The sequence below is a fragment of the Melozone crissalis genome, unplaced genomic scaffold (genome assembly GCF_028551555.1).
Source record: "Melozone crissalis strain CALT ecotype California unplaced genomic scaffold, PUWL_Pcris_2 ptg000018l_1, whole genome shotgun sequence".
NCBI classification, from domain to species: Eukaryota; Metazoa; Chordata; class Aves; order Passeriformes; family Passerellidae; genus Melozone; species Melozone crissalis.
Window position 1 is genome coordinate 33,035,948 of NW_026535796.1, and position 27,549 is coordinate 33,063,496.

Consider the following 27,549-nt stretch of genomic DNA (forward strand, 5'->3'; position numbering starts at 1 on the left):
AACTGTATCTTCAAATTTCTGTTTGTTCCAAACAAATTTTTAAAGCACAATATCTGCATTTAGTGCTAGCCATGGAACTCTGAAGTGTCTCTAGGACTTTTGGCCAATTTTGTCATGAGAATACCCACATCACTCTTGCCTGCAAGGAACCATATTCAAAAGCAAAGGATGGCTCTTCTCGGGCCATACTTGTCATGTTCCTTGCATGTAACCGGCCTCGAAATTGTGAAAGGACACATGACTAATTTCTCTTGCAGACTGTGTTCTGTTTCATATTGCCCAAGCAGCATTGGATACTTTCCTGTAGTGTAAATATTTCCAAATTCCAAACATATCAGAAGATGAGTGATGAACCAGTGGCAGATCCATGAGAGCTTACTCTACACATTTCACAGGCCTATTTTTTCCCTACCCCTTAGAAGTGTACCTCAGGGTACACTTCAAAGTATTATCAATTTATAAAGAGAAGAAGGGAAACTTTTTGGTGTATATTTATTGGCCTCTAAAAACCAGTAAATCTTCCTGCATCCATGTACAAGACCAGTGGATCTGGAAGTTCACCAAAGTAAGAGCTGAAAATGTTAAGTAAAAATTCAAATTATTTTTTAAAAGTTAAAAGGTTAAAAATGCCATTTCCTATCTCTATCTTAAATGCTTTAAAAGTACTGACACGTTGGTTTGTAGTGTATGTTGCATATTCATTTAAAATAAACTAACCCATAGTAAAGATTAAATTATTTTGAGTAAGCCTTTCCAACAAATACAGGAGGAAACGGATTTGTATGTGTGTATGAAATCAAACTGGACTCAGGAGGATTATTTACTGCCTTTCTTATGAGAAAGAAAATAAATTCATGCAGACTATAAAATCATAAGAGCAAAATCAATGCTAAAATTAGGGACTTAATATATAAGAAATATGCATAGAACAAAAATTACAGTGAAGCAAGAAACCACTGCTCCAGTGTTCAGTTGATTCATTACCAACTTCATTAAACTGCTAAAAGGAGAAAGAAGGTCAATGGTTGCTGTTGCAAAACCCATCTCGCTTTTACTTTATTCATAATTTTTTGAATAAGAACTCTTCACATTATCAGGTGTTACAGGAGCACATACCCTTCTTTCTCACCAGCCCATTTGTGTGCATCTTAAATTCAGACACTGAGAGCTTACCATCGATTCCAGCTCAGAATAGATGTCCACAAATTACAAACTGCAGGACTAATACCACACAAGTGCAAGGAATGTATTAAGTTTAATTTAAAATTTATAGATGATGAAATAATCTTTCATTCTTGAGAGAGTATAGCAAGTAATGTTGTTGAAGCTACCTCCACTTTGTTTTCTTGGAGTGACCATGCATGGAAAGGATGAAAACTTGCAGTCCACAGGGAAGCTTGTGTGAATTACAACTGCTGAAACATGGTGAAAAGGAAATTTGGACCCTGGTAGAGGAGAGCCTGGGTGTATTTACTGGATATCTGCATAGTTGCAGAAAGAAACAGCATTTCTTTACAATGACTTTTAATTAAACAGACCTGAAACAAAGTGGAATGTGTATTTCAGTAACTCTCCAGCCCTGTAATCTTAGCAGAGTGTACAAAAATGAGGACCAAACTGGGAAATTCAGATAGGCCTTTGAAGTTAAAAATGTCTGATGATAATTTTATCCATTAGGATGTCAGGTACTGGTGTCACTCATTATTCAGCAGAAATCTGATTCATTAATCAATACATAGCTCACTTTGATGATATCAAAGGTGAATATTCCTCCACAGAGCTATATGGCTTAAAATATCGACATTGTAACTTTAAGACTTGTCTTTTATTTCTAAAAATGCTATCCAAATTACAAATGTTTCAGGCAAAATTTTTTGGCAAATGGAGTGTTATCACCTTATGAGAAGTTAAAAGATGAGGCAGGCTTCTCTAACAGTCTCCTTCATCTCTTTTATATCTCTTTTATGGAAGGGATTTTATTTAAAGATAATAAGACAGCAGGTTTAAAATGATCTCATAATATAAATGTTAGGAGTCTCCAAAGTTTTTTTTTAATTTTTCTCTCCACAACAGAAAATGAGTCTGGTGCTGCTTTGACTGAAGTCAGTAGAATTGTCCCTATTCAATTGCACTCTAAACCTGCCATGGGATTTGCTAATGCATAAAAAGTCAAAGCCAATACTATTGATATGCAAAGGGCTTTTATGATGCATGGTCAATAATGAACACTTTCCTTTCTTTTTTTTCTGGAAGACCTAATTTCAGAATCAGAGGAATATTCAATACCAAACACCTATTTAAAAAGGGACAATTCTGCAACCAAGCTAAACATTGAAAATCTGTTTCAGATCAGCTTCTGTGGCATTAGATGATACCTAAAGTGCATGAAGATTGCAGCATCAGGGCTGATATGAGTAAGGGCCAACAATGACAGAAGGAAACAAATAAAGGCCATTCAGAAGAAATGCCTTTAGAAAATTCCCCCTTCCTGTTCTTCTGTAGTTGTTATAAAATAAAATCCTAACTTTCTGATCAATTCAAATTCGTAAGTGTGAAAATAATTCTGCCTATCCCACAGCATGATAGAGGTCATGGGACCATGTCTGCTGAGAACTAAAAACTCAGAACTTTGCTGTCCGTCAGGCCACCAGGATACTGCCCACTGTTCCTTTAAAGTGTTCCAGAAATAAATGCAGAGCTAGAAATGAGAAGGAACTGCAATGGCAATTGGTTTTTTCCCCCCTGCTAATGTTATACTGTAGCTCAGACTTTTCTTCACACATTGTCACATATTTACAGATAGCTGTTCTAGTCTAGGGAAGCTAAAAAAGGTGCAATGTGATATACTATATCTATATTCTTTCTAGTCTAACTAGAAAACCACATCTTTATAGTCATGGGTTTATTACCTGAAAATCGTGTGCTAGCACAATGTGATGTGTTTATTACCATCAGAAGAGGGAATGTTGAGTTCTTTGTTTATCCTCCACAGTCTGCCTCAGATAAAATATTGGCTTTGGGTAATTCAGAGAAAAATTTACCACAACTGGATCAGCATACAATACATTTTATTTTGATAACCTTAAAATAATAAATATCTTTTAGTCATTCTAGGTTTTATAAGGGAAAGAAGTAACCACATCTAGGTTTATTCCCCTTCTCCTGCATGGGAGCCTTTGTGGGAATCCTGAAAAGCCACAAAACATTTATTTTATCTGGGTATGACTGGTATGCCTGTTTGCATTTTAAAAACAGAGCTGTCTCCCACTTCTCATCTCCTGTGTACGGCTGCTGGTGTCTGAGCTGCAGGGTAAAATTTAAGAGCCTTGGCCATGCCTAGAGAACACATAAAGACCTCTGCTCCCTGTGGTTTCCCCTGGAGCTTAGAGGCTGGCAACCAGATTTCCCAGCAGCTAAAGGCAGGAACTGCTGGCTACTGAAATGCATCCTGACAAACCAGGCATGGCCACAGCCCCCAGGGCTCAGTGCACAGCCCCTGCAGTAGTGATTGCCATTATTCATTCAGACAGCAGAATATTCGATTACATAGGCTACTCCTAAGGTGGCTTGCACACTGCACAGCTCTTAATTTTCTGTTATTCATGTGTTTGATCTCAGAAGCACCAGTGGAAAAGTCATCTTTTGGGGGAAATGAGGGCCTAGCATCCTGTGGACAAGCAGGTTTCACAGGATGAGAAGTATGTTAAATACATGCTTTGACTTATTACCCACCAAACCCAACAGTAAAAACCCCACAGACTGTTTGGCATGAAAAATGGAGTGATGCACACTACTTGGGAAGAGATGCACAGCATGACAGCAAAACAGGAAAAGAGAAAAAATGAAAGTTCTTTTTGAATGGTGGTCTAAAAATTTTGTTTCTCAGCACACACTATTTGAAAGATTGAGGAGAGCAGAGAGTGTCTCCCATCGCCTGTATAGATGCTAACAAACTTCCTGCTCCAAATAGTGTTCTGTATAGACAAAATCCAGGGCTTGCCTTTAATATTCAGTGGAGCATGACATACCATACCAAGCCCCTCTGGGCATGTCTAAATCAGTGGTTCAATCGGGATCACTTTTAAAGTGTATCTCCTATTATCTCTGTTCAGTTCTCTTTTATTCACACTGCAAAGTGGTGCCTAGGTGCAAAAACTGAGTATGTGCTCCAGGAACACCCCTCATGTACTGCCACCACAAACAGGCACTAAATCAGGGCACTGTATTTGTGCTAGCCCAGGCTCTATCCCACTACCAAAGGATTAGTTCTGAATGGAGCCAAAAAGTTTGTGAGTCATTACTAATTTAGGAAGGTAAACATGGATGCTATCTATAACATTTTTCTACTTTTCACACCCTCTTTCTAATCCAAGAGCTCAAGACTGAACATCTAACAAATGCATGTGCTTTAAAACTGCCTGCATGTGCTTTAATACTTTTCTGTATTTCACTGGCATATTATCCCACTCAGCTTGCACTCTAAGGTGATCTAAGCTATATTATTGATTGTGACACAGAGATGAAACAGCCATTCACCATCCCTTTCTGTTTTGTGACCTTGACCTACTCATCTTCTTCTTAGATAGTTTTGGAAATTGCAAAACACATTTCCTGTCTGAAAATTACAGCAACTGGATAAATAAGAAATGAAGTGAAAACAATTTGTGATTTTTGTGTCAAAAGAAGATTATATGCATAGATAGGAAATGAAAAACAAATACTTTGGGTTTTAAATTGAGGTGAAAATAAAATTATGGAAAAACAGGGACACTTACATGTGTGCAACTGCTTGTGAAAATGACTAATAGTACCTTTACTCAAGACATAGAAATATCTTCATTCCCTTTGAGCCCTGTCCATATTATGAGACAGCAATGTGAATATACATGTTAAATACCATGATACACTTTATTGTTTCACACAGTCAGAATTTAACCTCAGTCAGAAACTAAGCATCACAGAGCTGCTCACTGACTCCCCACCCCTCCAGTGGGGAGAAGTAAAAAAAGAAGTTAACCTTGTTGGGTTGGGATAAAACCAGTTCAATAATTAAAACAAAATAAAATATAATACTAATAATAGCAATCATGATCATGATTGTGACAATAATTGTAATGAACAGGAGAGGGAAAGGACAAGAGATTCACAATGTAATTGCTCACCACCCACTAACTAATGTCCAGTCCATCTCCAAGCAGATTTCAGCAGCTCCTGGATTACTCCCTCCAGTTTATAAACTGAGCATGGCATTCTGTGGTATGCAGTGTCCCTTTGGCCAGTTTGGTCCTGTCCTGGCCAGGCTCCCTCCCAGCTGTTAGTGCAGCTCCTCACTGGCAGAGCATGAGACACTGGAAAGTCCTTGAGTCAGGGTGAGCAACACTTATCAAAGGCTAAAACATCAGAATGCTGTCATTATTCTCCTACTGAACCCAGAACACAGCAGTGTACCCTTCTGGAGTAGCATTGGTGGCTGCTTAAAGCACAGGACATGAGAATACCAGACAAAAAATTAAAAAAAAAAAAAGAAATATCTGAAATATTTTCAGCGATTGTTAGGTGTATAAAATAATGTTCCCCAAATGCTGAATCATATACAGAGGTATACAAGCAATAGAGATAACCAAAGTTTACTATAGGATCAGGTTTTTCTTTAGTCAGTCTTGTGCAGCTGGACTTGAGCTTCAAGCAGCACAAACTAAATCAGTGTTGTCACTGTGTGACACTACTGCTACCTCAATTGTTAGTAGGAATATTTCCCTTTAACTGTGTGCTATCATTTCTATTATAAAAAGAGCTTCCCATTACTCTCAAGTGAAAAGAAACAATTACACATCAGAATGTGATGAAAATAAAATTTTAACAATATTTGTGAGTTTAATAATTGTTTGCTGTATAAATATGTTTCAGAAGGCTGATAAGCTATTCATCAGGAAGATCTGTATCATTTATTCATACCACCTTTAAATGAAAACTCACACTCTGAGGACTCCTTCCACAACCTATATGAAATAAGTAATAAAATTTAACTGGGTGCCATATAGCATCAATGGTTATCCTACAAATTTACTTTGCTCTCTTCAATCATAGAAATATTTATTGATTTGTTTTAAGTTATTTGCTTGCAAACACCACCCCCCTTCTCTCCAGCCCATCCCATTCATAATTGATCACTCCTTATTTTCCTCTTACATTTAGTGCAATATTTATACTGCCAAAAAAATACTTAGCACTGGAAAACAGTATCCAACCAGCATACATTTAAATGTAGCAATTACTGTAAAGACTGTGGTGAGGACTAATAACAGAGCCTTTCCAAAATCAGGCTGGATGAAGCAGCAGAGAGCACTATCTGCTGTAGGGGAACATCTCACCAAAAGCCAAGAAGCAGAAATCCTAACGGCTTTTTCTTCAGCTTTTGCCCTGATCCAGGCACATTTTAGCTAGGCATGATGGAAATCTGCTAAATACAATTTGTCCTTGGCTATGTTTCCAGCCCAGACTTCCTCAGTAGCTTTTGGGTTGCACCTGCTGCTGCTGACACTTGTCACTGAGCAACTTTTTGACAGGAGACAAGAGATGAAACCTGAGATCCAACCACTTACACATTTATACAAACCTGGTTAACTACCAGTAGACAGAATTATTCAGATTTGAAAAAGTGTGTCTGAGATCAGATTTGTGTACTATATCATATCTTGTTTGCTGGGGCAGCTACCTTGCTCATGAGAGGGAGGGTGCTGTCAGCACGCATGTACAGCTGTCAGCCTGCATGAAAAAATATTAATGACACAAAGCAGTTTGATGTATGGTTTCTAGATAATTGATTTAAATAATGGTACTTTGCACCGGTTATTAACTCCTACAGTAGAAAACATGATGAAGTGGGAAGAATTGCAATGTAACACAGCTTTTGTCAGCCATGGGATTTGAACTTTTTGAGCAGCTGGGTCTGAGATAAATGCAACTGGATCAAGAGACAGATTCATTTGTGTGTTCTCTAACAGCTTGACTCTTTCTCTTATGAATCGTGTTTAGCACATCTGTTCTAACAGAATAATTGTTAATTTCTCAATTAATTGTAAGGTATAAATGATAAAACTTTTCTTTAAGAAAATGCTTTCTAACATACTACTATAATGAACCACTTCCATCTGTCTATTTGCACCTCATTTTCAATCTAAAGTTTTGGCACTCTGCTAAAAGTAAAATTATAACCAGAATCATGACATCTAAGATAAAATATCTGTGTTAAAAGGGGAGCTTTTAAAAATATGTTGACATTCTAATGAAAAGTTAAAATCTCTGCTGACTCAAAGCACATCCAATGATACCACTCAAAAATTAAGAACAGAATTTACATCTGAGTGGTTCAAGCAGCACAAAATTTTCCATCTTAATCAAAAGGTAATGAAAAATGTATGACTTCCAAAGATATGCTATTGAAATGGGTACTGAATGTTTTTTAACAAAACTATAGCAAGATATAATTCAATTGATTACCCAAATTATATTATATTTTACTATTTTGTAGAAATATATGGTTGTAAGCGTGTTCACTCATTAATTTCTCAGCAAGATTAAGAAAAACTTGATTTGAGTGGTGCACAGGGTGTCTACAGTTTGAATAGGAGACACTTTACTGAATTAGTCAGTGGGACCTCATTGATATGACTCAGCCCACAAAAACTCCTTTGAATTTACTTAGAGTTCATGGTGTCAAATTAGAGCAGTCTCATGCATTACCATATCACTTCTGTGCTCAAAAGAAAGCTACTGAAGAAAACTATTCATATACTGTCTCAGGTTTAAATATTTAATGAATTACCATAGGCCTCATTTTAAGTGTCATGACTGTTTCCTTTTTCTTGCCACAATACTCAAGACAGAGTGACACAGGTGCAATGCATCTTGACAGAGAGAAAAGGTGTCATCTGCCTTGGGAGCTGTTTGTAGGCATTTTTGAGTTGGAGATTTTCAGTGTCAGCCTTACACAGCCATCAGGAGAAAGGTTTGCCAGCTACTCTATCACTGGCACTCTCACCTCAAATAGCTCAGATGGAGCTGAAGGGATTGAGCTCTGATTATCACTGGGAAGGGCTTCATCATGTGGAGCTCTGGGCTTTCTTCACCTAGGTCTAACCCTGCAGTGTGCTTGGAATGGACCTTGACCTGACAGCCCAGCCATTTCCTGTAGGAGAATGTGGACAGGGGGGAAAAATTGCAGCCTTCTGCTCACCCTTTACTAGTCCCTCCTCAAGTTCAACTCCCTTGGAGCTCTTGGCTTTGTCTCTTTTCTAGCCCCAGTCCAAGGGGGAGCTTGACAAGTAGTCAAGATTTACCCTATCCAGAGTCTCCATCCTATAGTAAAGAGGAGAAAATTTTAAGGGGATAGCATCTGTGGAGTCTTCCCCTACCTTATTCAGGTTTTAAACCCTTTTCAACCCCTTTCAGCTGGAGCTCTTGGCTTTGGCTCTCTCCTGACCCCAACATAAGCGTAGGCATGGGATGAACTGTATCCTGAGATGTCCTCCCAAGAGTTCTGGTGTGAGCTCTTTGCACAGACTACCCCACCACTGATGCTCCCCCTTGAAACCCAACTGCACCTGGAGCTATGGGCTTCTTGTCTCAATCCTCATTCTAACCCCAGGTATGGCCTAAGCCTTAGTCCTAGACTTCCCAGCATGGCCCAGAAGTTTATTTGAGAGATAACTCCTTTTTCCTGCCTTCCATGAGAGGCAGGCGTTGCAACAAAAATGGGCAATTGGAAAGGCTCTGTGAATATCCTAGGCCAACCCGCAGACTGTGCTGAGAAGGTCAAGCTGCCCTTCCCCACTTTGTGACAGGTGGATTATAAACACAAGTTTAGACCTCTGGTCTATTCATTACAGTAAAGTCCTTAGGCAAAAGAAAGAACTCCAAAAGAATAAAATTTCTAAGCACGTTCCCAAATTAGAATTGGTTTATGTCAGAATTTCTGATTTAAAGAAATCTTTGAATGTTAAAACTATGCCAGTGTTGGTATTTAAAATGGCAGTATATCATTACTGAGATAATAAAATGCATTATTTCTGATCAAACATTTCTACTTTATCAAATAGGTGAGGTTAAAAATCTTGAGCAACATTGAACATTTGTAAAGATCAGTAGCTATAAATTCTCAGTAAATTAATACCTATAATATTTGTTAGAGGAACTGATCTAAGAGACTAAGCAGGCACTCAAGCAATTCCTTTTTGGAAGATGATATCATTCTTTATTGTGAAATTTTCTGTATCCAAAGGAAACTTCAGTGAATGGAGATATCAAACCTTCTGAGTGTATGCTATAGCACAGGGTGCATTATTATAACTGTGCCTATGATGGCATTCCTTTTTCCTGGGGACTTAAGTCAAGCAGGTATGTGTGTGATGCCTAAAGGGGGTACTACGGTTGCAGGAATCACAATTTATAAGTGATTTATTTTGAATAAATGCAGTAAGAAAGAAGACCATGCTCACATCTACTTCAACAGAAGAGTTTCTACCAACCCTTTGCGGGGCAGGGCATGGACCAATCCAAGCATGGCAAAGTAATGTGAAATGGGCAATAGCATGAATGTCTAAATGCCAATTTATAACAATATGAAAGAAGGAAACCCTTTGGTTTGTGCTCCATAAGTAAATGACCCTCAAAACAAATGTTTATGTAAACAAAAATTGGATTGTATTTGAACTGTAGGTTTTCCAAGAGACTGAAGTGCTGAAACCAACCAGATGTTCTTGATGCCTTTGCAGCTATTGACTTCTGCTCCCTCTCATATCAGTGACTGAAGGCTGATTCATATTCTCTAGTATACAAACTCTAAAGAAGATAATTCTTCAGCTAAATTTATGTAATTGCAGAAATTTGAGCAGTATCAGATAGCACATTGCAAGAAAGGATTTTCTATGGTGTTAAATATAATTTTTTTCTCTATATGCTGGAAGCCCTGATGCTAACACATCAGAATATAAAACCTCTAAAACCCAAGTGTAAGCATGAATTTTAATTTGTGTGACATCCCCAAGTGCTCAAACATCTAGCTAAACCCTCATATACAGGGACACTTATAGGAATGGTAAGATCATTTGCAAAAACTGCGCAATAAATGCATTTCTATATTAGAATATAAATACAAAAAGTCCTCAAAAGTCACAAAGTGTATCATCCAAATAGAACTTGTGTGCAATTACTAAAAACTGAATAAGGTTATTTTTATAATGTGTAGGGGTGTATATATACATCTATATGTATTCACAATCTGCTCTTTAAACACGGAAGGAAAAGAAACAGCTTGGTAAGGGTCATGCAAAAGTATGCATGTGCTAAATGTAATAGCCTTGACAAGGTGTCAAAGAGCACATGTCCATCACATGGGAGTGCCTAGGTGTGTATGACTGGAGGTGATGACTGATATGAGCAAAGTCATTCAGTCAGAGAGGTTACATGCATGTGTTTAAATAGATGCTGGTGTTGATGAGAGGTGTAAGGATATATATGGTTCTAGAGAGAATAAATTCCTGACGATGGGTTGTAATCAATTGATGGTAATGTTGCACGTATCTGCATATTAAAGTGGTGGGTAGTGATAATATGCATAATTGTGATGGTGGGCAGACGGTGATAACAAGATGTGTGAACAGTAGGAGGTGATGGGTATGTGTGCACGGTAAAATGAGTAGGTTGCAAGGATGCATGTGTGATGCTGAGTATAGCAGTGCTGTGGGGAGCATATAGCAGCATATGCACCATGGTGATATTTGTGTGATGTGGACCTGCTGTTCTTGACAAAAGTAGGTGGTGCTCTTGGGCAGCAGTTTATGTGAAGGGACAGGTCATTACCCATACAGGTGTGCTTCACTCATACAGATGGGGGCTACAGCCAACAGAATAAATAAGCATTTACTGAGTGTTTTGTGGGTATGCCTGTGCTGAGGGAATGTTGATGCAGTGAGCAAGTGTGAGGGTCTATGTGAACTAGTGAGTAACCATGTCTGGTTAATACAGAATGGTCGGCTGGTATATAGAGAATGGTCATGGTGGTATATGAAAATGGATTTAGTTTTATGTACAAGCATGTAAGGACAGATGGTACGCTCAGAAAAATAACATGTAGAGAGAAGAGACATATTGCCCAGCAGGAGAGGTGTATGGGAAGGTCATGCTCTTTTTTTTTAAGAAAAATTTTCTTGCCAGAGAAGAGATGCAGCTTTAGGCCTACCTGAAGATATCCATGTGTGTTTAGAACTGGTGGTGAGGATGACATGTTTAAGGTGTCAGTGTCTGCTGAGAGATGACAAGAGGAAGGAATTACAGGTGTATGTGTGTTCATCTAGAATCAGGGGGTATGTAAAAAACAGCAGAGTATAGGTCAATGTATAGAAGTGGTCGCTGGGTACAGCTGGAAGAAGATATGTAGTGCATATACGCAGCATATGAATGGAGATGGTACCAATGGTTTGTGTCACTGTACAGGCTCAGGAGGGTTTATAGCCTCCCCTGGTGTGGATACAGTCCTATCAGGGACATGCATATGTTTTAAGAATATATTAAGTATATATTTGTATATTTTATATAAATATACTATATATTTTAAGTATATTTTAAGAGAAGGGGTTGTAACACTGGTGAGGCAGCATGTGGTGGTTGAGCTTGAAATGATCCTATGATTGGAAGCAGGTGTGTGGGGACAGAGGCATGGACAGCAGGAGATGGTCTTGGCACCACAGTGGTGTAAATAGTCGTGTGGAGCTGCAGTGTGCAAATTGCTCACTCACCCTTGAATGTGATGGACAGAGGCAAAACATGTGCCGGGGTGTTACAATATGATGGGGGGGTATCTTTCGGGACAGAGTGTGTGGAGAGGGGCAGGGCTGCTCGTGAGTGATATCTGGAGTTGTTGGTGGTGGGACAGGACGAGGTCGGGGGCGTGGAGCTGCGTGGCGGTGGGAGGCACGGACCGCGCTGTGTGCACAGGATTGAATGTCCTGTGCTTTGTCGCTCGGTGCCGTGCCTGGTGCCAGCGCTGTGAGGTGGGCAATGCACACGGTGCAGTGACAGGAGAGGGTTACAGCAGCTGCGTAGACATGAGGCATGCTTGCCTAGGTAACGCTGCTCACCCATGCAAGACCCAGGCTTTTTTCTTAAAGGACAAAGGGTAGTCCCTTTGCCAGGAGTGCCCCTGGTCTGGACCGAGGTGCCGTGGAGGGAGAGCTGCGGAGAATGGAGGGAGAGGACGGTGGACGGGAAAGGGATCAGTGGAAGTGGGGGAAACAATACTGGGTGGGGAGAGAAGTGCGGGATAGGGGGGCACTGAGTAGCGTGGGGCTGTGGGAACAGGGAACAGGCTGCCCTGGAGCTGCCGGATTTGCGAACAGCCGGAGGGCGGGATGGGAGGCGGGCAAGGGGAGAGAGGGGTGGGAAGGGACAGCCACTTACGTCTCCTCCTGTATTTTTTTTCTTTCCCTCCTTCTTTCCTTAGCTGGTGACGCGCCGCTGCTATTAATCATTCACCAGCCGGGGAGCAGCAGTTGCAGCCGCCTCTCTCCCGATGCCCGCGTCCCGCAGGCGCCGCGCCGGCATCCCTGACGGGATGGTGCCCAGCGCAGCCGGCGGCGGGCGCCTGCTGCTCTGAGCCGGGGCGTGGGGGTCCGGGCAGAGGATGCTCCCCAATGGCACCTGCCCCAGGCTTCCGGGCGGTGCAGGCAGCGACAGCGGCCACAGCGACAGCGGCGGCAGCGACAGTGGTGGCGGCGGAGCCGGTGGAGCCTCGGAGGAGGCGGCGGCGGAGGGCATGGACTCGGGCGGCAGGAATTCCTCTGGCGCTCCGAACAGCACCCTGAGTGAGTCTCAGGGCAGCGCCATCCTCATCTCATTCATCTACTCCGTGGTGTGCCTGGTGGGGCTGTGCGGGAACTCCATGGTCATCTACGTGATCCTACGTTATGCCAAGATGAAGACTGCCACCAACATCTACATCCTCAACTTGGCCATCGCGGATGAGCTGCTGATGCTTAGCGTCCCCTTTCTGGTTACCTCCACCCTGCTGCACCACTGGCCCTTTGGCTCCCTGCTCTGCCGCCTGGTGCTCAGCGTGGATGCCATCAACATGTTCACCAGCATCTACTGCCTGACGGTGCTCAGTGTGGACCGCTACATCGCCGTGGTGCACCCCATCAAGGCGGCCAGGTACCGCCGGCCCACGGTGGCTAAGATGGTCAACCTGGGTGTCTGGGTGCTTTCCATCCTCATCATCCTGCCCATCATCATCTTCTCCAACACAGCAGCCAACAGCGATGGAACAGTGGCTTGCAACATGCTCATGCCAGAGCCCACCCAGAGATGGCTGGTGGTCTTTGTGGTCTACACTTTTCTGATGGGCTTCTTGCTGCCTGTGGTGGCCATCTGCCTCTGCTACATCCTCATCATCGCTAAGATGCGCATGGTGGCCCTGAAGGCTGGCTGGCAGCAACGCAAACGCTCAGAGCGCAAGATCACCCTCATGGTCATGATGGTGGTGATGGTCTTTGTCATCTGCTGGATGCCCTTCTACATTGTGCAGCTGGTCAATGTCTTTGTAGAGCAGGATGATGCCACCATCAGCCAGCTCTCTGTCATCTTGGGCTATGCCAACAGCTGTGCCAACCCTATCCTCTATGGTTTTCTCTCAGACAATTTCAAGCGGTCCTTCCAGAGGCTGCTCTGCCTCAGCTGGATGGACAATGCTGCAGAGGAGCCCATCGACTACTATGCCACTGCCCTCAAGAGCAGGGCATACAGCGTGGAGGACTTTCCCCCAGACAACTTGGAGTCAGGGAGCATGTACAGGAATGGCACTTGCACCTCCAGGATTACCACCCTCTGAGGAAGCATTCCTGTCCCCCAGCTCCCTTACTGCCCCCCAGCTGGAGGGTGAGCGAAGCCAGGGCTGTGGCATGGGGAGGCTGGGAGGGAGGGGATTTTGGTCCTGCCCACTCCCACCAGTGTTTAGTGCAAGAAAGAGCAAAGAAAACTCCACATCCTTGATTTGCTACCCCCCTGCACCCTGGTTGCCCCCCCTTGAAAGCCAGTGCATTCTCTGATGCTGTGACATCCACTGAGGGAATTTTGGCTCTGGTAGCTTTGGTAGCTTAGGGTCTGGTGGCCTGGCTCTGCCACTCTTCTGTGTATGACAAGTGGCTGTAAAGGTCCTGCAGTGACTTCTCTCCCTCCATCTTTTGTACAGTTTGCCCTTCCCCTTGGCTGGTGGAACACCCCAAGAGTCGAGCCTGCTTCAGTCAAGCCCCAGCATTCAGGCTCAGACTCCCCCCAGCTGAAAATTACCCCACTCAACATCTGTCAGTACACACTTTCCCTTCAGAGATTAGAAATGCTGGAAAAATTCCCCCCAACACATACCATGCCCTCGCCCAGGAAGGAGTGAGTAGCCTCTCTCTGTGCCTACCTTTCCCTCCCCTGGAATAAAATAGAAAGCAGGCAGCAAAAAGTCCCCAAGAGAGAGGCAGCATAGTCACGGAGATTGTTTTTTGCTTTGCAGACAGCTTCCAACTCAGTGGGACTTTGGCTCTCTGTGCCACTTGGCCAAAGCAGAGTAGAAAAGGTCTTAGGAAAAAATCTGATTATTGCTGTGCTTTGGAGCTGTGCAGCAGGTTGCTCATGATGGGAGATAGCAGTCCCATGACACACAGGAAGCAGAGAGCTGGGACTCACTGAGATGGGAGCTGGGGGGACTGCTGAGTTGGGAAATGTTTGAATCTGTCCACACACACAATAAAGTGTGCTGATAATAAAGTTTAAAGGGAGCATAGACGGTGAATCTGCTATCTTGAGCCGGCTCCATCAGCCGTGAAACAGCAATGAAGGGAGCTGAGACAGTTTTTGAATCACCTGGATGATGGCAAAGTCACTTTAGCCTATATGGAAAAAGGGGGAGTCATTTAAAAATCTCCACCAGTCTCTGAAATAAATACTTGACAGAAAAAGTAGCTGTTCAGTAATAGCTATTACCCTAGCTCCAGTTTCTTCTGTTGCACTAAAAAAACCCAACAAAATGGGTTTCATATGTTGCCAATGTAATATACTGACCCAGAGCTTCTTAATGTTTCATTTCTGAGAATTCTTGTTTTTAATGTGTGCCAGATGTCTTCTTGTTTGATTTTTATTTGATTCCAGTCACTGTGTTGTGAATGTGTTTTTCTGAAGCAATTTATACTGTGTACTTATGTCTGTGGTGGCTACTTGCAAGGTTGCATTTAAAATGGGTGATGCTCAAGAAGTCTTCTTTCCAGATAAAAACATTGTCTTTTTTCTAACTCCTTCATTTTCATTGTCTCCCGCACAGAAATTGTCTCTTGAATTTTCTCTCTTCTCCTCTTATGACAAAACAACTTTCATATAGACAGATGAAGCTTTCTTTGATAAATGACAGCTGATTAAATGAAACCTTCTATCCCTATTGCCTTTTATCCCACACAGAAGTGTTGGTACAGACTGTGTTGAAATAAGCAGCTATGTTTTTTGCTTTCTACCACCTATGCTAACAGTGTCACACAGTGGCAAGTCTCCCAGTAGCTGTAACAAATCACTTCTCTAGCACAATACTGTGGTTGTATCAATCAATTATAACTACTGGCAATATGAAGCAAGAGACTGGAAAAATCTCTAGTAGCAGCATACCCATAGCATTGTACTCGTAGCTGCAGTGCTTAAGTACAGTGTAAAGTGTAAGGTTGACAATTAAGGCATCTAGTATTTGTGGTGGTGGATTGACTACAGATTTTTTGTTAAATTATACCCTTTAAATTTTCTCAGCAGCAGAAAGCAGGATGCTACTTTGTACATTTCTTTCACCGAAACTTAGGTACTGTTAAATGAATGTATAAATTTAGTATTTCAAAGTTGTCTGATTCAAAGTCCATCAAAATGAGAGAAAAAAAGTCTTAATTCACTTCAATGGACTGTGAGTCAGCTCCTTTTAGTCTAAAAATTGCAAATGTGGAAACTGTTACATCCTTATTAAAATATTTCATGAAAAGCTTTAACAATTGTACAGTTTCTTTTCTTTTACTTCCTAGTGGGCACGATTTTTAAAGAAAACTTGCAAATAATACATTTTGTCATGTTTTACATGTACATATGGGGAAATGAGGATGAAATAGCTTTATAAGCTCAATTAAATTTTCACAGAAATCAAATGTCTGTCAAAACAGTAAAATGCCCCATGATATCCATGATGCTATTTCCAGGGCTTCACTTGAATTCTCACTCACAGTATGTTCAAGATGGCATCAATCTCATAATCTTATGTGGCCCTTTTCACCCAGGCATATCCTTATGTATGATCAGATTAGTCAGTCAAACAGAGAGTCAGTCTACTTTTTACTGTTGAATTTGTTTAATATCACACACAATGAAGCAAGACTGAAAAATCATAGAGATTCATACTCCATACTCGGCTTTAATGAAAAGTTGAACTGGGTTTTGCTCTTTCATTTTTTTTTCTCTTTGCCTTGCAAAGGCTGCGATGGAAGCCTGCACACCTTCAGCATATGCACTTTAGTTTCAGTTCTCCCAGGCACATCGCAGAGGTTGGGTTGGGCCTTCAGTAGATGGCAGGCTTGCCTTCAGATGGATGGGCTGATTCACTCCCAGCCAGCACTGCCCCTATGATTCCTGGCTCTGTGTGGTTTCAGCTGGAAACAAAATCTGTTTATTCCAAACTAACAGTTGTTCCTGCTATTTTTCACTCTGGGAGAGGTGATCAACAGCAGTAAATCGTTCAATTTAGCTTAGAAATAAAGTTAGTTAGTTCATTCTGTGTTACTATTCTGAATAGTAGAACATAACCACCGGAAAGATTAAAAGTTGTTCTCATGAAATAACATGTACCAGAAAATAAACAGAATTCTTTTTAATGCTTTCCAAATGGCAAATAAGAGTATTCAGATTTAATATGGAAATTATTTTAAATAATGCTTAATTCACTGAAAAAATAGTACAGTGGTTTATTTCTTGGTGACATTTTGACCGTTTTAAACAGCTGCAAGTAGGTGAATTGTAATTTGTAACCAGCAGTAATTTTTTTGCTATTTCCCCGTGAGTTTTGGTTTATATTTTAAAAATACTGCATTCACTTTGTCATGGAAATTGGCCTTGTGGCCACTGAAACACAGGCAACCTTTGCACTTTGTTATGCCTGAGACCTATACCCAGCAGTGGGACATCACCAAGCAGTACCCAGTCAATGGACTGGTCTGTTTCCTGTGGCATGTACTCCAGAGAACAATCTTCACATGAACTCGCACCAGGTGGGCAGCACGCATCAGCTGCAGCATTTTCCCACTCAAAGAAAGGTGCACAGGAAATCACTCTCCTTTCTCACCAGGCTTCCCAGTGCAGTAGCAAACACAACACGTCTCAGAATCCTGAGGCTGGCTGCTGCCTGCAGTTAGTGGACTTGAACAAGACTGGTCACAGAGGCCCTTTATATCTGGACAGTGGATGAAAAAGGTGATGGCTGCATGCAGATATTCTGCCTCTTCAGATGGTCCCTACAGCAGAGAATATAACACAGAGTATGATTTCTTTGCATTCAACTCTTAAAGAACCCATTTGATATCTTCACAGAGAATGAGAATCAGTTTTCTGAATGTGATGAAAGAATTTCTGAAATGCCAGCTTTCCAGTGAATCAGAATTTTAAAACAGCCTTTCTGGTTGTTTCTGGAAATCTAAAAATCTGAATTTCTAACGTATATGGCATTCCCTACTAACACTATTTGCTGTATTTTAACCTGCTACCAAAATCAGCATCTTAATTCTAAATATGAAACTAAGTCTTACTGAAATAAAAGAACCCAGTGATGTCATACATTCATGTTATATAAGGTTTGACTTTACTCTGCCATATTTCTAGAACAGTGACAATTTAATGTCTTATAATCCTGATTAAAAAAAGATCCAAGAAAAATAATTTCAAAAAACCAGAATAAATTAGCCAAGAAAGAAATATCAATCCAGTGTTCTAAACTCTGTGATATTAGTCCCTAGGAATCTTACTTGACACCAGCGCTCTACAGACAAGAATGTGAATTATGAATCTCTGGAGGAGAATAAAATATTTCTACTGAATTGTGTATTTAGCACTTCCATCCTCTTCAATGTAGTCTTATTTGGCTGATAACTTCAGGCTAAGCCACAGGAAGAAAGAATGGTTTACTAATTAGATTTCTCTTTAAGAAAAATGCTTTTAGATATTACTTTTTGTGGAGAGAAATGGCCAAGAAAAATAGGTGGACCTGAGAGTATTTAGAAGTATATCATTAGACAGCTACACACCAAGCAAAATTTTGACAAGACAGATGCTTTTCAATAAAAGCTAAGTATGCCCACTCCCTTCCAACTTTTTTTCTCCAAAAGCCTAAAATCTGGATTTGGCAGAGCAATAAGCAGCTATGAAGCAGAAATAGCAAGGTGCTGTATCTTGCCTGAGGTGTATAGGTTTTTGTATCCAGTCTGGAATACATTTGTCTTTATATGATTGTCGTGTCTATGATGGGTAGGGTCACCTTGGAAACTATATAAATATATAGAAAATTCCCTCTACTCTGCATAACCACCCCCCACCTCCCCCCCCACAAAATGTCTTTTCTACACAGGTTCTTACACTGTGTAATATGTCTAAGGGCTACTCCGTGGGTTCTTGAGCTTCCTAACTAGAAAGGCTCAAATAAAAGTGCCAAAATTCACAGCATAGGGAAATTGTAGGACAGATAACAATTACCAGATTTCTGACTTGGGATCTGAATTGTGTTGTATTTATGACTTGGAACAGGATTGTATGGTCTCCAGTTACCTTGTTGGTGACAGTGCTGTTGTCAGTGCACATGTGGGCCCTGCCAGCCCAGGGGAAGCAGCTGGAGGGTGCTGGACTGCAGTGCACTTCATAAAGCTGAGCAATGCCAGGTGACACCAGTGCTGCTGCCACGGGCTGAGTGTGGCACAAGCTCAGCTCAGGCACACAGCACTTGCCCGTGCTCAGATTCACAATGGAAAGCCCAAGGGATTGCTGCTCAACTGGAGTAGTCCAAAACATGGCAAAGCTGGATATCTGGGGGAGAACAGATATAAAAGAAGGCCAAACTGGTGGGTGCTTGATACTGAGAAGACTGAGAGAGAAGGAATCTGATATGGAGAAAAATCAGGTATGTGATGGCTGGGAGAGGCCATTTTGTTAAGAACAGAAGAAAGTAAGTAGAGACCAGTACAGGCATTGCAGGAATTTGGCTCTTTCACATAATTAACTTCTACTGTTTAGAGTACAGCAAATTCATTAACTCCCAACTCAGCAAAAAATATGAAGTTGTGCTTTTTATGTCAGGTGCTGTTTTCCAATCTGACTGTTATTTTTGAAGGTTAGAAAGTATCTAGGCATTTTTTCTAAGAACTAAATGACAATTTAGATACTTTATGGAATTACTAAAAACTCAAGAAAACAAGGCAGAAACAGATAGATAATAGATTTTTCTGAATGTAAATTTATTTTGGATTTTCAGATGCCTTGAATTTCACAATTTTTTTCCCTTTGTCATTAAAACAGAGAAAACGATCTAATAATTTTTTGCTTAATACAAATCAAGAAGAATCTCATATTGACAAGACAGAAATTGAATACAGAAGAATTTTCACTGCTCTTTCACTGACATAAAGTAAAATTTACAGAATTTCTTACTTGAGCAGAATTTTCAAAGTTGCTCAGGTTCCAATGACTGGGAAAAATCCTTTCCCTTGGAGAAAGATATACTCCTAAAAATGAAAAGTAATACAACGCATTCCTCTGCACAGACATTACAAACTTTGATCACTTATAATCCCACTCAAGCTATGTGTACTTATGATCTAATGTTATGTTCCAGAGAACAGAGTAAGTAATTCTTGTCAGCCAAAAACACAAGGCCAGCTGGTTACATTCCAAAAACAAAACCATGCTTTTCTGACAGGTTTTAACCCATGTGCTGTTCCTGCCTTAATGACTGAAAATGTTTATTTGTTTGCAAATTACCACATTTTGAGTAACGCCTGAAAACATATGGAGCAAGAAGATGGTTAGGACAGATACACCTTGGTAAAGATGGATGCTTGCCTGTCGTTCTCATCTTCCCTCAGCTCATCTTCTCTATGAACCTGCAGTCTTCTTTCTCTTATATTACCCCTAAAATACATGAGAGTGGTTGTTTCCCCAATTTTCTGACTTAGAATGCAAAAAGACTGGCAGGTGGAAGGAGGGGAAGGACAAATGCAGGACCACATCACATCTCTGCATTGCCCAGCTCCGCCACTGCTTCCACTCTACCTGGAGTACTGTGCTGTCCTCTGGAGCTCCCAACAGAGGGATGTGGATATGCTGGAGTCCAGAGGAGGCCACCCAGATGATCAAAGGGTCAGAAAACCTCTCCCACAAAGACAGGCTGAAAGAATTTGCGTTGTTCAGCCTGGAAAATTGAAGGTTTCCAGTACCTACAAACAACCTCCCAGCACCTACAAGAAAGTTGAAGAACATTTTCCTAGGGCTTGCGGCGACAGGCCAAAGGAGAGGGGCTTCAAACAAAGAGGGTAGGCATGGATTAGGCATGAGGAAGAAATTCTTTGCTGTGAGAGTGGCGAGACACTGGACCAGTTTGCTCAGCAAAGTTGTGAATGCCTCATGCCTTGAAGTGTTCAAGGCCAGGATGGGGCTCTGAGCACCCTGGTCTAGTAGAAGGTGTCCCTGCACACAGCAAAGGGGTAGAACAAAATGGTCTTTAAGGTCCCTTCCATCCCAAACCATTCCATGATTTTGTGATTCTAGTCAGCAATACAGAAAAGGGAAAAGATTTGTTTGCTAACAGATGATTCCTTTTACACATCCACTTCCAAGTCTTCGAGTCCCAGACTACAAGCCCAGAGGAGAAAGACAAGGCTGCATACTGGGCAGAAGAACTGGGGGAGGAAGAAAAGATATTAAGTTTAATGTTTTGAAGCCCTGGGAATGTGGTTACTGTTGCTGCTGCCCTGCTGTGTTTGCCTTTTAAGTCAATTATATATCTTTAGTGAAATATAGGAATTGCCACACTACAGCCTTGCTAAGTGTCCACATACTGAAGAAATAAAAAAATAATATTTCTAGAAGGAACTACATTGCATCTACCAGTGGATTGACCTCCATGTAACAATGAGGAAAGAAAATTGGGATTCAAAACATGAAAAAAATTGTGATAGGGAGTTTCCAGGGGAAGCACAGAATCCATTATATTTTTAATATTCTTTAAGCTATATGATACACTTAAACAAGGAGAAGTGTTGTCAGAAGCACTCAAATTTTTCCAATGTCCACTTATAGATTTCATTTCAATCCCACAGAACACAAAATTAAGCCCTTAGCAGCATAAATAATCATTTCTTAAAAATGTGGAAATTAAAGTTTTATTTCTGATTATTTGATGAAACAAACCATTAAAAATTCATCACTTGCTCATAAGTAAAATGTGCAGCTGACAAATGATATGCCTACCAGTCAAACTGTATTTGTAGGAATTAAGGAAATCTAAAATTGGCAACATGGGACACTTTTTGGATAATTGTGATAGACAAGAGATCTGGACAGTCCTATTCTTTGCAGGAATCACCATTTTCAAATTTATACTAACAGTTTCTTGCTATCACTATTTCATTACAAATGTAAGCATTGTAAGACTCACAGATACAAAGTTTATATGTGATTTATATGGCTTTAATATGCGATGAAATAATATTTTTTCCTATGCTGGAAAAACAGTTGGAATATAATGTGCTTATATAATGTTTATTCAATGGGCATGTGTACAACATAAGAGAAATTATTTTTCTCTATATTTGCCATGTTTTGGAAAAATGCTTGCATTTGATTGTGAGTTTTTTATGGGGTGTTACATAATAATTTTTATAAAAATTGCATCCATTTTCATAATCAGACACTTTTATTGTCTCAGTACTTGTAATGATTATCTGTGCTCATTATGAGCTTACTTATTCTCCTTCTATGGATGTAAACAGCAAACCCTGCTCTGAATCTGCCTAGCAGACCAGTGAATCATGATTGGGATATCAACCAGTGGTTGCATGACAGGTATGTGTTGGTTTCTTATTCACTAAAGACCAAATTTGATCAAGAGTGGAAAGCAAAAATGATCAATCCTTTCTCCCAAAACCTCTTCTTTTTGGTCTGAACCATTAGAGAAAGAGAAATTCATGCATTTCAAAGATTCTCAGGTTCCAAACAAATCCAAATGCTATTTGATTTGTATTCTACTGACTGCAAAACTAAGGTTAAAAACCCCAGACATACTGAACAAGATCTCTAACGTAAAAGCAATAATAAAATTATGACAATTTAACCACACCTTGCAGAGGCAGAAGGCACCATGATCTTGCTTTTAAAAAAGTGACTTGCACAGCTGGAGACTTAAGTAAGCTGATTTTTCTGATTTAATTTTAAATGTGTATTTTACAGGCATTTAAATATAAGTAGCCTCCATATGCTTTCTTTACAGTCAATGAAGAGAAAGGGCACTTTCAGGATGTAATTCATAGGTCCTGTTTTCAGCATCTAGTCCAAAATGAGATTAATTGCCAGCACATATTTCTCTCGATAGGCAGTATGGGTGTCTAGGTGAGTAAAAAAGTCTAGATCAATTATTGGATATATCTACACACAGTAAGATGGATCCCATCCTCATATGCAAAACAGCCTGGTTTCACATGAGTCAAATTATAAGCTGGGGAGAACATAGTAGAACCCTTGGGTAGTCCTCTAGACAAATGTCTAATGATCCTGAATTGTGTGAGAAACAGAACTCCCAAATCAAATCATGATTTCACAGGAAGAGGGAAATGGGAATTATGAGACAGGTGAATGGCTTGCAAGGGCATGAACTTGTATATTTTAACTAAATAGTCTGAGTCACATACCGAGAGATGCCAAAATAAGGAGGCAGGTGCTTAACTCAGCACTTAATTGTGTGCTTGGTAAGAATCCAGAAACAGAGAATGAGAGAGTTTCTAGAGCTTCAAAAAACACACCTGGACAGTCCCTTCAGACTGTCAGAAGAGTTCAGCTATCTGATACGAAAGAAAGACTAAAACATACAAAAAATATCATTTAGAGAGGCTCTTATTCATCTTAGCTGCTATTTGCTCATACAGCCCCAATAGAAGAAGAGCGCTCCACACACACCATCCCATAAAAGAAATTACTTACACTGACAGCAACAGGGGTGTTATTAAGAAATAAAGCACTAATGGCTAAGTCATTTTTCAAATTTGGGCACATCTGAATGTAGAATCAAGCCTCCTGCCCAAGCTGAAAAATGCCTGCCTTCTGAAATATAAATGTCAGATAAACAGATTTTAAAAGTATGCAGATTATGAGTCACCTTGTAATGAGTGGCATTCTCACCTGGATGGATTTAATTCCTGTCATGATACAAGAGAATTTATGGCTACAGTCAGTCTGATGGCTCACAAATACCAGCGACCTCTTTACCAAAAGCAAAAGACTGTTTCCCAGATGGCAACTGCCTATCATCATTAAAGGGAGAGAGAGAGAAAAATAAAAAACTTCTACTTATGTAATTATTTATCCATAGCAGATGATTACACCATATTTATCATCAAGTCTTTGCTTGCAAGAAAAATAGGTAATAATAACATGCATTATTTTTAAACAGAGTTCTTCAAACTCAACAGGAAAGTGTCAAAATTAAAGTAGTAGTAAGAATGTCAGCTCTCAAGAGAGGAAAACAAACAAACCAGCCAAGTATATTTAAAGAGACATTTCAGAGATTAAAGTTCTCTTAAGGGAAGAAAATATTTCCCTATTCTCCCTGCACCCCAAAGGGCTTGGATGAGACCACTTAGATATGTATAACTGCACTCAGAAAACCTTGAATCAATATTTAATATTACAACTTTAATTGAAAACCAACACCATAATAACAATAAGTGAGCATCAGCACTCTGAACTGCACAGAAAGCAAGTTCTGCAGCCAGGTTGAAAGCTCCCCTACAGTAATTCCCAAGGGAAATCACAGAGGAAGTGTTTACCTCATTTAGAAAAGGGCACGAGCAGTGAATCTTTCCTTATTCTCCAGGGACCCCACAGAAAACAATATATCTGACTAAAGAGAATGAGATTTGTATGATGTATTTGGACTCACGTTAATTCCTCTCACAGTGTGGTGTGTCAGCACCTTGTCTGATTCTAAGGGAGCCACATATTGCACACAGAAAGCAAGTTTTGTAACTACCTAACTTAGGAGAAAAACTGCAACTGAAAAAATTATAGTCTGCTACAATAAAAATGAGTAAGAAGTAACAAACAGGGCAGTGATTTACATCATCCTTTATTCTTTTCATCAGCTGAAGTATAAAACTGACTCCTCATTAACCTCTCGCTTCCTCAGCAGTTTAATGACTTTCTAAGTATAGAAATGCTCTTTCATTTTTAAGAATGTCAGTATGAAAGCACATGGGTTGCAGTTTCACCCAAAATTATGGCAGTTCACCTCTCCAAAAGTTACAGCAATTAGATTGAAAACGAGAGCCTCCAAGTACCACTCATGCAAGGAGTGAATTCTAAATTACAAGATGCAAGTGCTCAAAGTGGCCCACTTTATGCTTGCTCCAAGTAAGGCACCAGACGAACAGCTTCTGAGAGGATAAAAATGCACAATTGTTGCAGCTGCAATCGCTCTGTCGGCCAGGCTGATCTATTTATATTTTAGTGAAATCAGCACCGAAATAACTCTTTTTCAGACCGACAAAAACTCCGGCTGTCCAAAGACTTCAATCCCCTCGAAAGAACACCGCTGTGCGCTCCTGCGTCTGACAATGTCCAAGCCCTGCCCAGCGAAGTCCCGCGGCGCCTCTCCCTCGGCTCCCGCGGCAGCAGGGCTGGGGCAGGGGGGACGTGGGCAGCCGAGCGCTGGCCCGGGTGGCAGCTGCCGCTCGGGGCAGCCCCGAGGGACGCGGCCTCGGCGGTCCGGGGCTATTCACCGCCCGCTGCTCCGCTGGGCTCCGCGGAGCCTGCCTCCGCCTTGCTGCCGGCCTCCGGCGGCTCCTTGTCCCCGCGGCCCTCGGACTTCTTGTTAAAGCAGATTTTGAACACCCCCAGGACGGTCATGACCAGGATGACCAGCACCACCACAGCGACCGTCACCAGGATGAAAACGTAGTTGGAAGAGGAGGAGGAGGAGGAGGAGGAAGGCGGCGGAGCAGCCGTCTTCTCTCCGCCGGCGGCGGCCGTGGCGGGCGGCTCCGTGGAACCGCCGGGTGTCGGGATAGAAGGACGCTGCCCCTCCGCCCTGGCACCCGACGGTTCGGCGGGGCCACCTGTAGCGGTGGGGCCCGGCCCCGTGCCCGGGCAGGGAGTTCCGTCCGGGCCGCCCGGGATGCAGGCACAGGCGAAGCCGCCGGCAGCATCGCGGCACCCGGCGGCCTCGGCGCACCGCCCGCTGTCGGGGGTCGTGCGGCCGAAGAGGCAGGGGCAGAGGGGCTTCTCTGCCGCCTTCCAGGCGAAGCCGCCCGGCTCGGGCTGGCAGGTGAGCCGCACCTCCCCGCCGGGACACGCCACTGTCAGCACGGTGCCCGGCGGGCTGAAGCCGGGGCCGCCGCTGTACTCCTCGAAGGGGAGCCGATAGCCGAGCTCAAGGGCGCCCGCAGCACTGAGGTCGGGGCAGGCACCCTTGTACTGGTACTTGCAGAGGTAGCCCGGGCTTTTCAGCCGGCAGACCTGCTCCTTCCAGCCCCATCGGCGGTCGCCCCGGGGGGCAGGCGCCCGGTGCAGCCCAGCGCAGCGGGCGGTGAGGCAGGACGGCAGGGGCTCCTGCCACCACTGGCCGAGCGCAGCCGGCACCTCCTGCGGGGCCATCCCACCCCCGACGCCCTCCCAGGAGAAGCCGCGGAGCGGCTGCTCGTTGTGGGTGCAGGCGGACGCGTTCCTCTTCAGCCCGACCCAGAACAGTGCGGGCGCGGGCACCGCCGCGTTTGCCAGCAGGTCCAGCAGCAGGTCCAGCTCCTGCTTGCCGGTGACCCAGGCGAGCCTGCCCCGCCGCTGGTCGCAGGCGCCGCGGGCCTCGGCGTACGAGACGTTGGCGAGGTGGGCGCTGAAGCAGGCGCCGGCGGCCAGGCAGCGCACGGCGGCCCGCGGGGGCGGCGGGCTCCGGCCCAGGGCGCAGGCCGCAGCCAGGAGCAGGCACCAGGGCCCGGCTCGCCTCATGCCGGCGGCGGGACGCGGCGGGCTGAGGGGCGCGGGCTGCCCCTGCGGCTGTGCTGGCGTTCGGCCCCGGCTTGGGCTGGCCTCTGCTGCCCGCGCCGTCCCTCTCCAGCGCCGACCCCGCTGCCATGGCCCTCCCCGGACCTGCCGGAGGAAACGTGTCGGGAGCCGTGGCTGACCTTGGCATCCTCCGTTTGTTGGAGGGCCCAGGACAAGCAGCTCCCGGCGCCGCCAGGAAGCGCTCGCCCCGCCCGGCGGGCGTGTGTCCAGCCGCCGGGTAGGACTCTGCCTTCTCCGCTGTCGGAGGGGCAGGCGGGTGGCGAAGTCCCGAGCCGCAGCTGTCGAACTGAGGTCACCCGGCCCTGTTTTCAGGCCCCTGTCCCCGAGATGCCCGGGCCATCTTGCTAGCTTGTTGCATAGCGCTTACCGGAGAAAAGCGATCCAGCTTCAGTTATCTCTTCCTTGAAGGATGGAGGTTTCTTGGTTTAGTGAGGCTGTGCCATCAACTCCGTAGCTCCGGATACAGGGGGTGATTTAAGAGTCACAAAATCTGATTTTGGTTTCTCAGTAATTGCAGTCCATTTGGGTGCCAGTAGACTTGGTTTTGTGGAAAAGAGTTTTTCATAACAAAACAAGAGCTTGTTGGTTTAATTCTAGATGAATTTGTATTTTTGGTTAATCAAGGTGTTGAGATGCTAACAGCCACCTAAGTCAAAGTTTACAGTGTTGTTGCAGGTGTGTATTCAGAGCTCTGCTGCTTACTGGAATTGTACCTCTTGCATTCATTCTTCTCCATGGTGCACCAGGGCAGAGCATTGAGCTATTCGCCTGTGTGGGTCAGCACATGGAGATTCTTACTGCCTGCCTGCATTTTAGGCTGGAAAGATACAATTAATTTTACATCAGGAAACTTTATCATCTGCTATTTAAATCCCTAGTTTTTCACCAGATCTGGCTTTAAATGTGCCCAAACGAAATGAATTGTTCCTTGAGCCCCCTGTTTTTCTTGATGATGTACAAAAGCTGTGCTTCTGCACATACCTGTTAGTATCTTGAACCATTCTCCCCAAGTCTGGTTAGGTTTGGGAGACAAGAGAGTTTGCTACAGCTTTACAATTGTCATTTTACTGGTGAATACATACAAGGCTTTGCCTAATATTCCACTGCAATCCTACAGCTTCACTTTGTTTTCTCTTTCAAAATTGAGTTAATTTATTAGAGCCAAACAGAAGCTACACTTATAAC

The 27,549-nt window shown here is 42.7% G+C and overlaps 2 protein-coding genes across 2 annotated transcripts; one reads left to right on the top strand and one right to left on the bottom strand.

Annotated features, from left to right (window-relative positions):
• Positions 1–12,107: 12,107 nt before the first annotated feature.
• SSTR1 (somatostatin receptor 1) lies at positions 12,108–14,785 on the top strand. Its single transcript, XM_054276177.1, has 2 exons — positions 12,108–12,123; positions 12,500–14,785. Exon 2 carries the CDS (start codon positions 12,680–12,682, stop codon positions 13,880–13,882), a length of 1,203 nt encoding a protein of 400 aa, XP_054132152.1. The 5' UTR covers positions 12,108–12,123; positions 12,500–12,679; the 3' UTR covers positions 13,883–14,785.
• A 10,292-nt stretch (positions 14,786–25,077) lies between these two features.
• Positions 25,078–26,491, bottom strand: CLEC14A (C-type lectin domain containing 14A). Its single transcript, XM_054276327.1, is given in 3 exon segments — positions 25,078–26,325; positions 26,328–26,446; positions 26,449–26,491. Coding segments are annotated over 3 exon segments (1,410 nt in total).
• Positions 26,492–27,549: the final 1,058 nt, after the last annotated feature.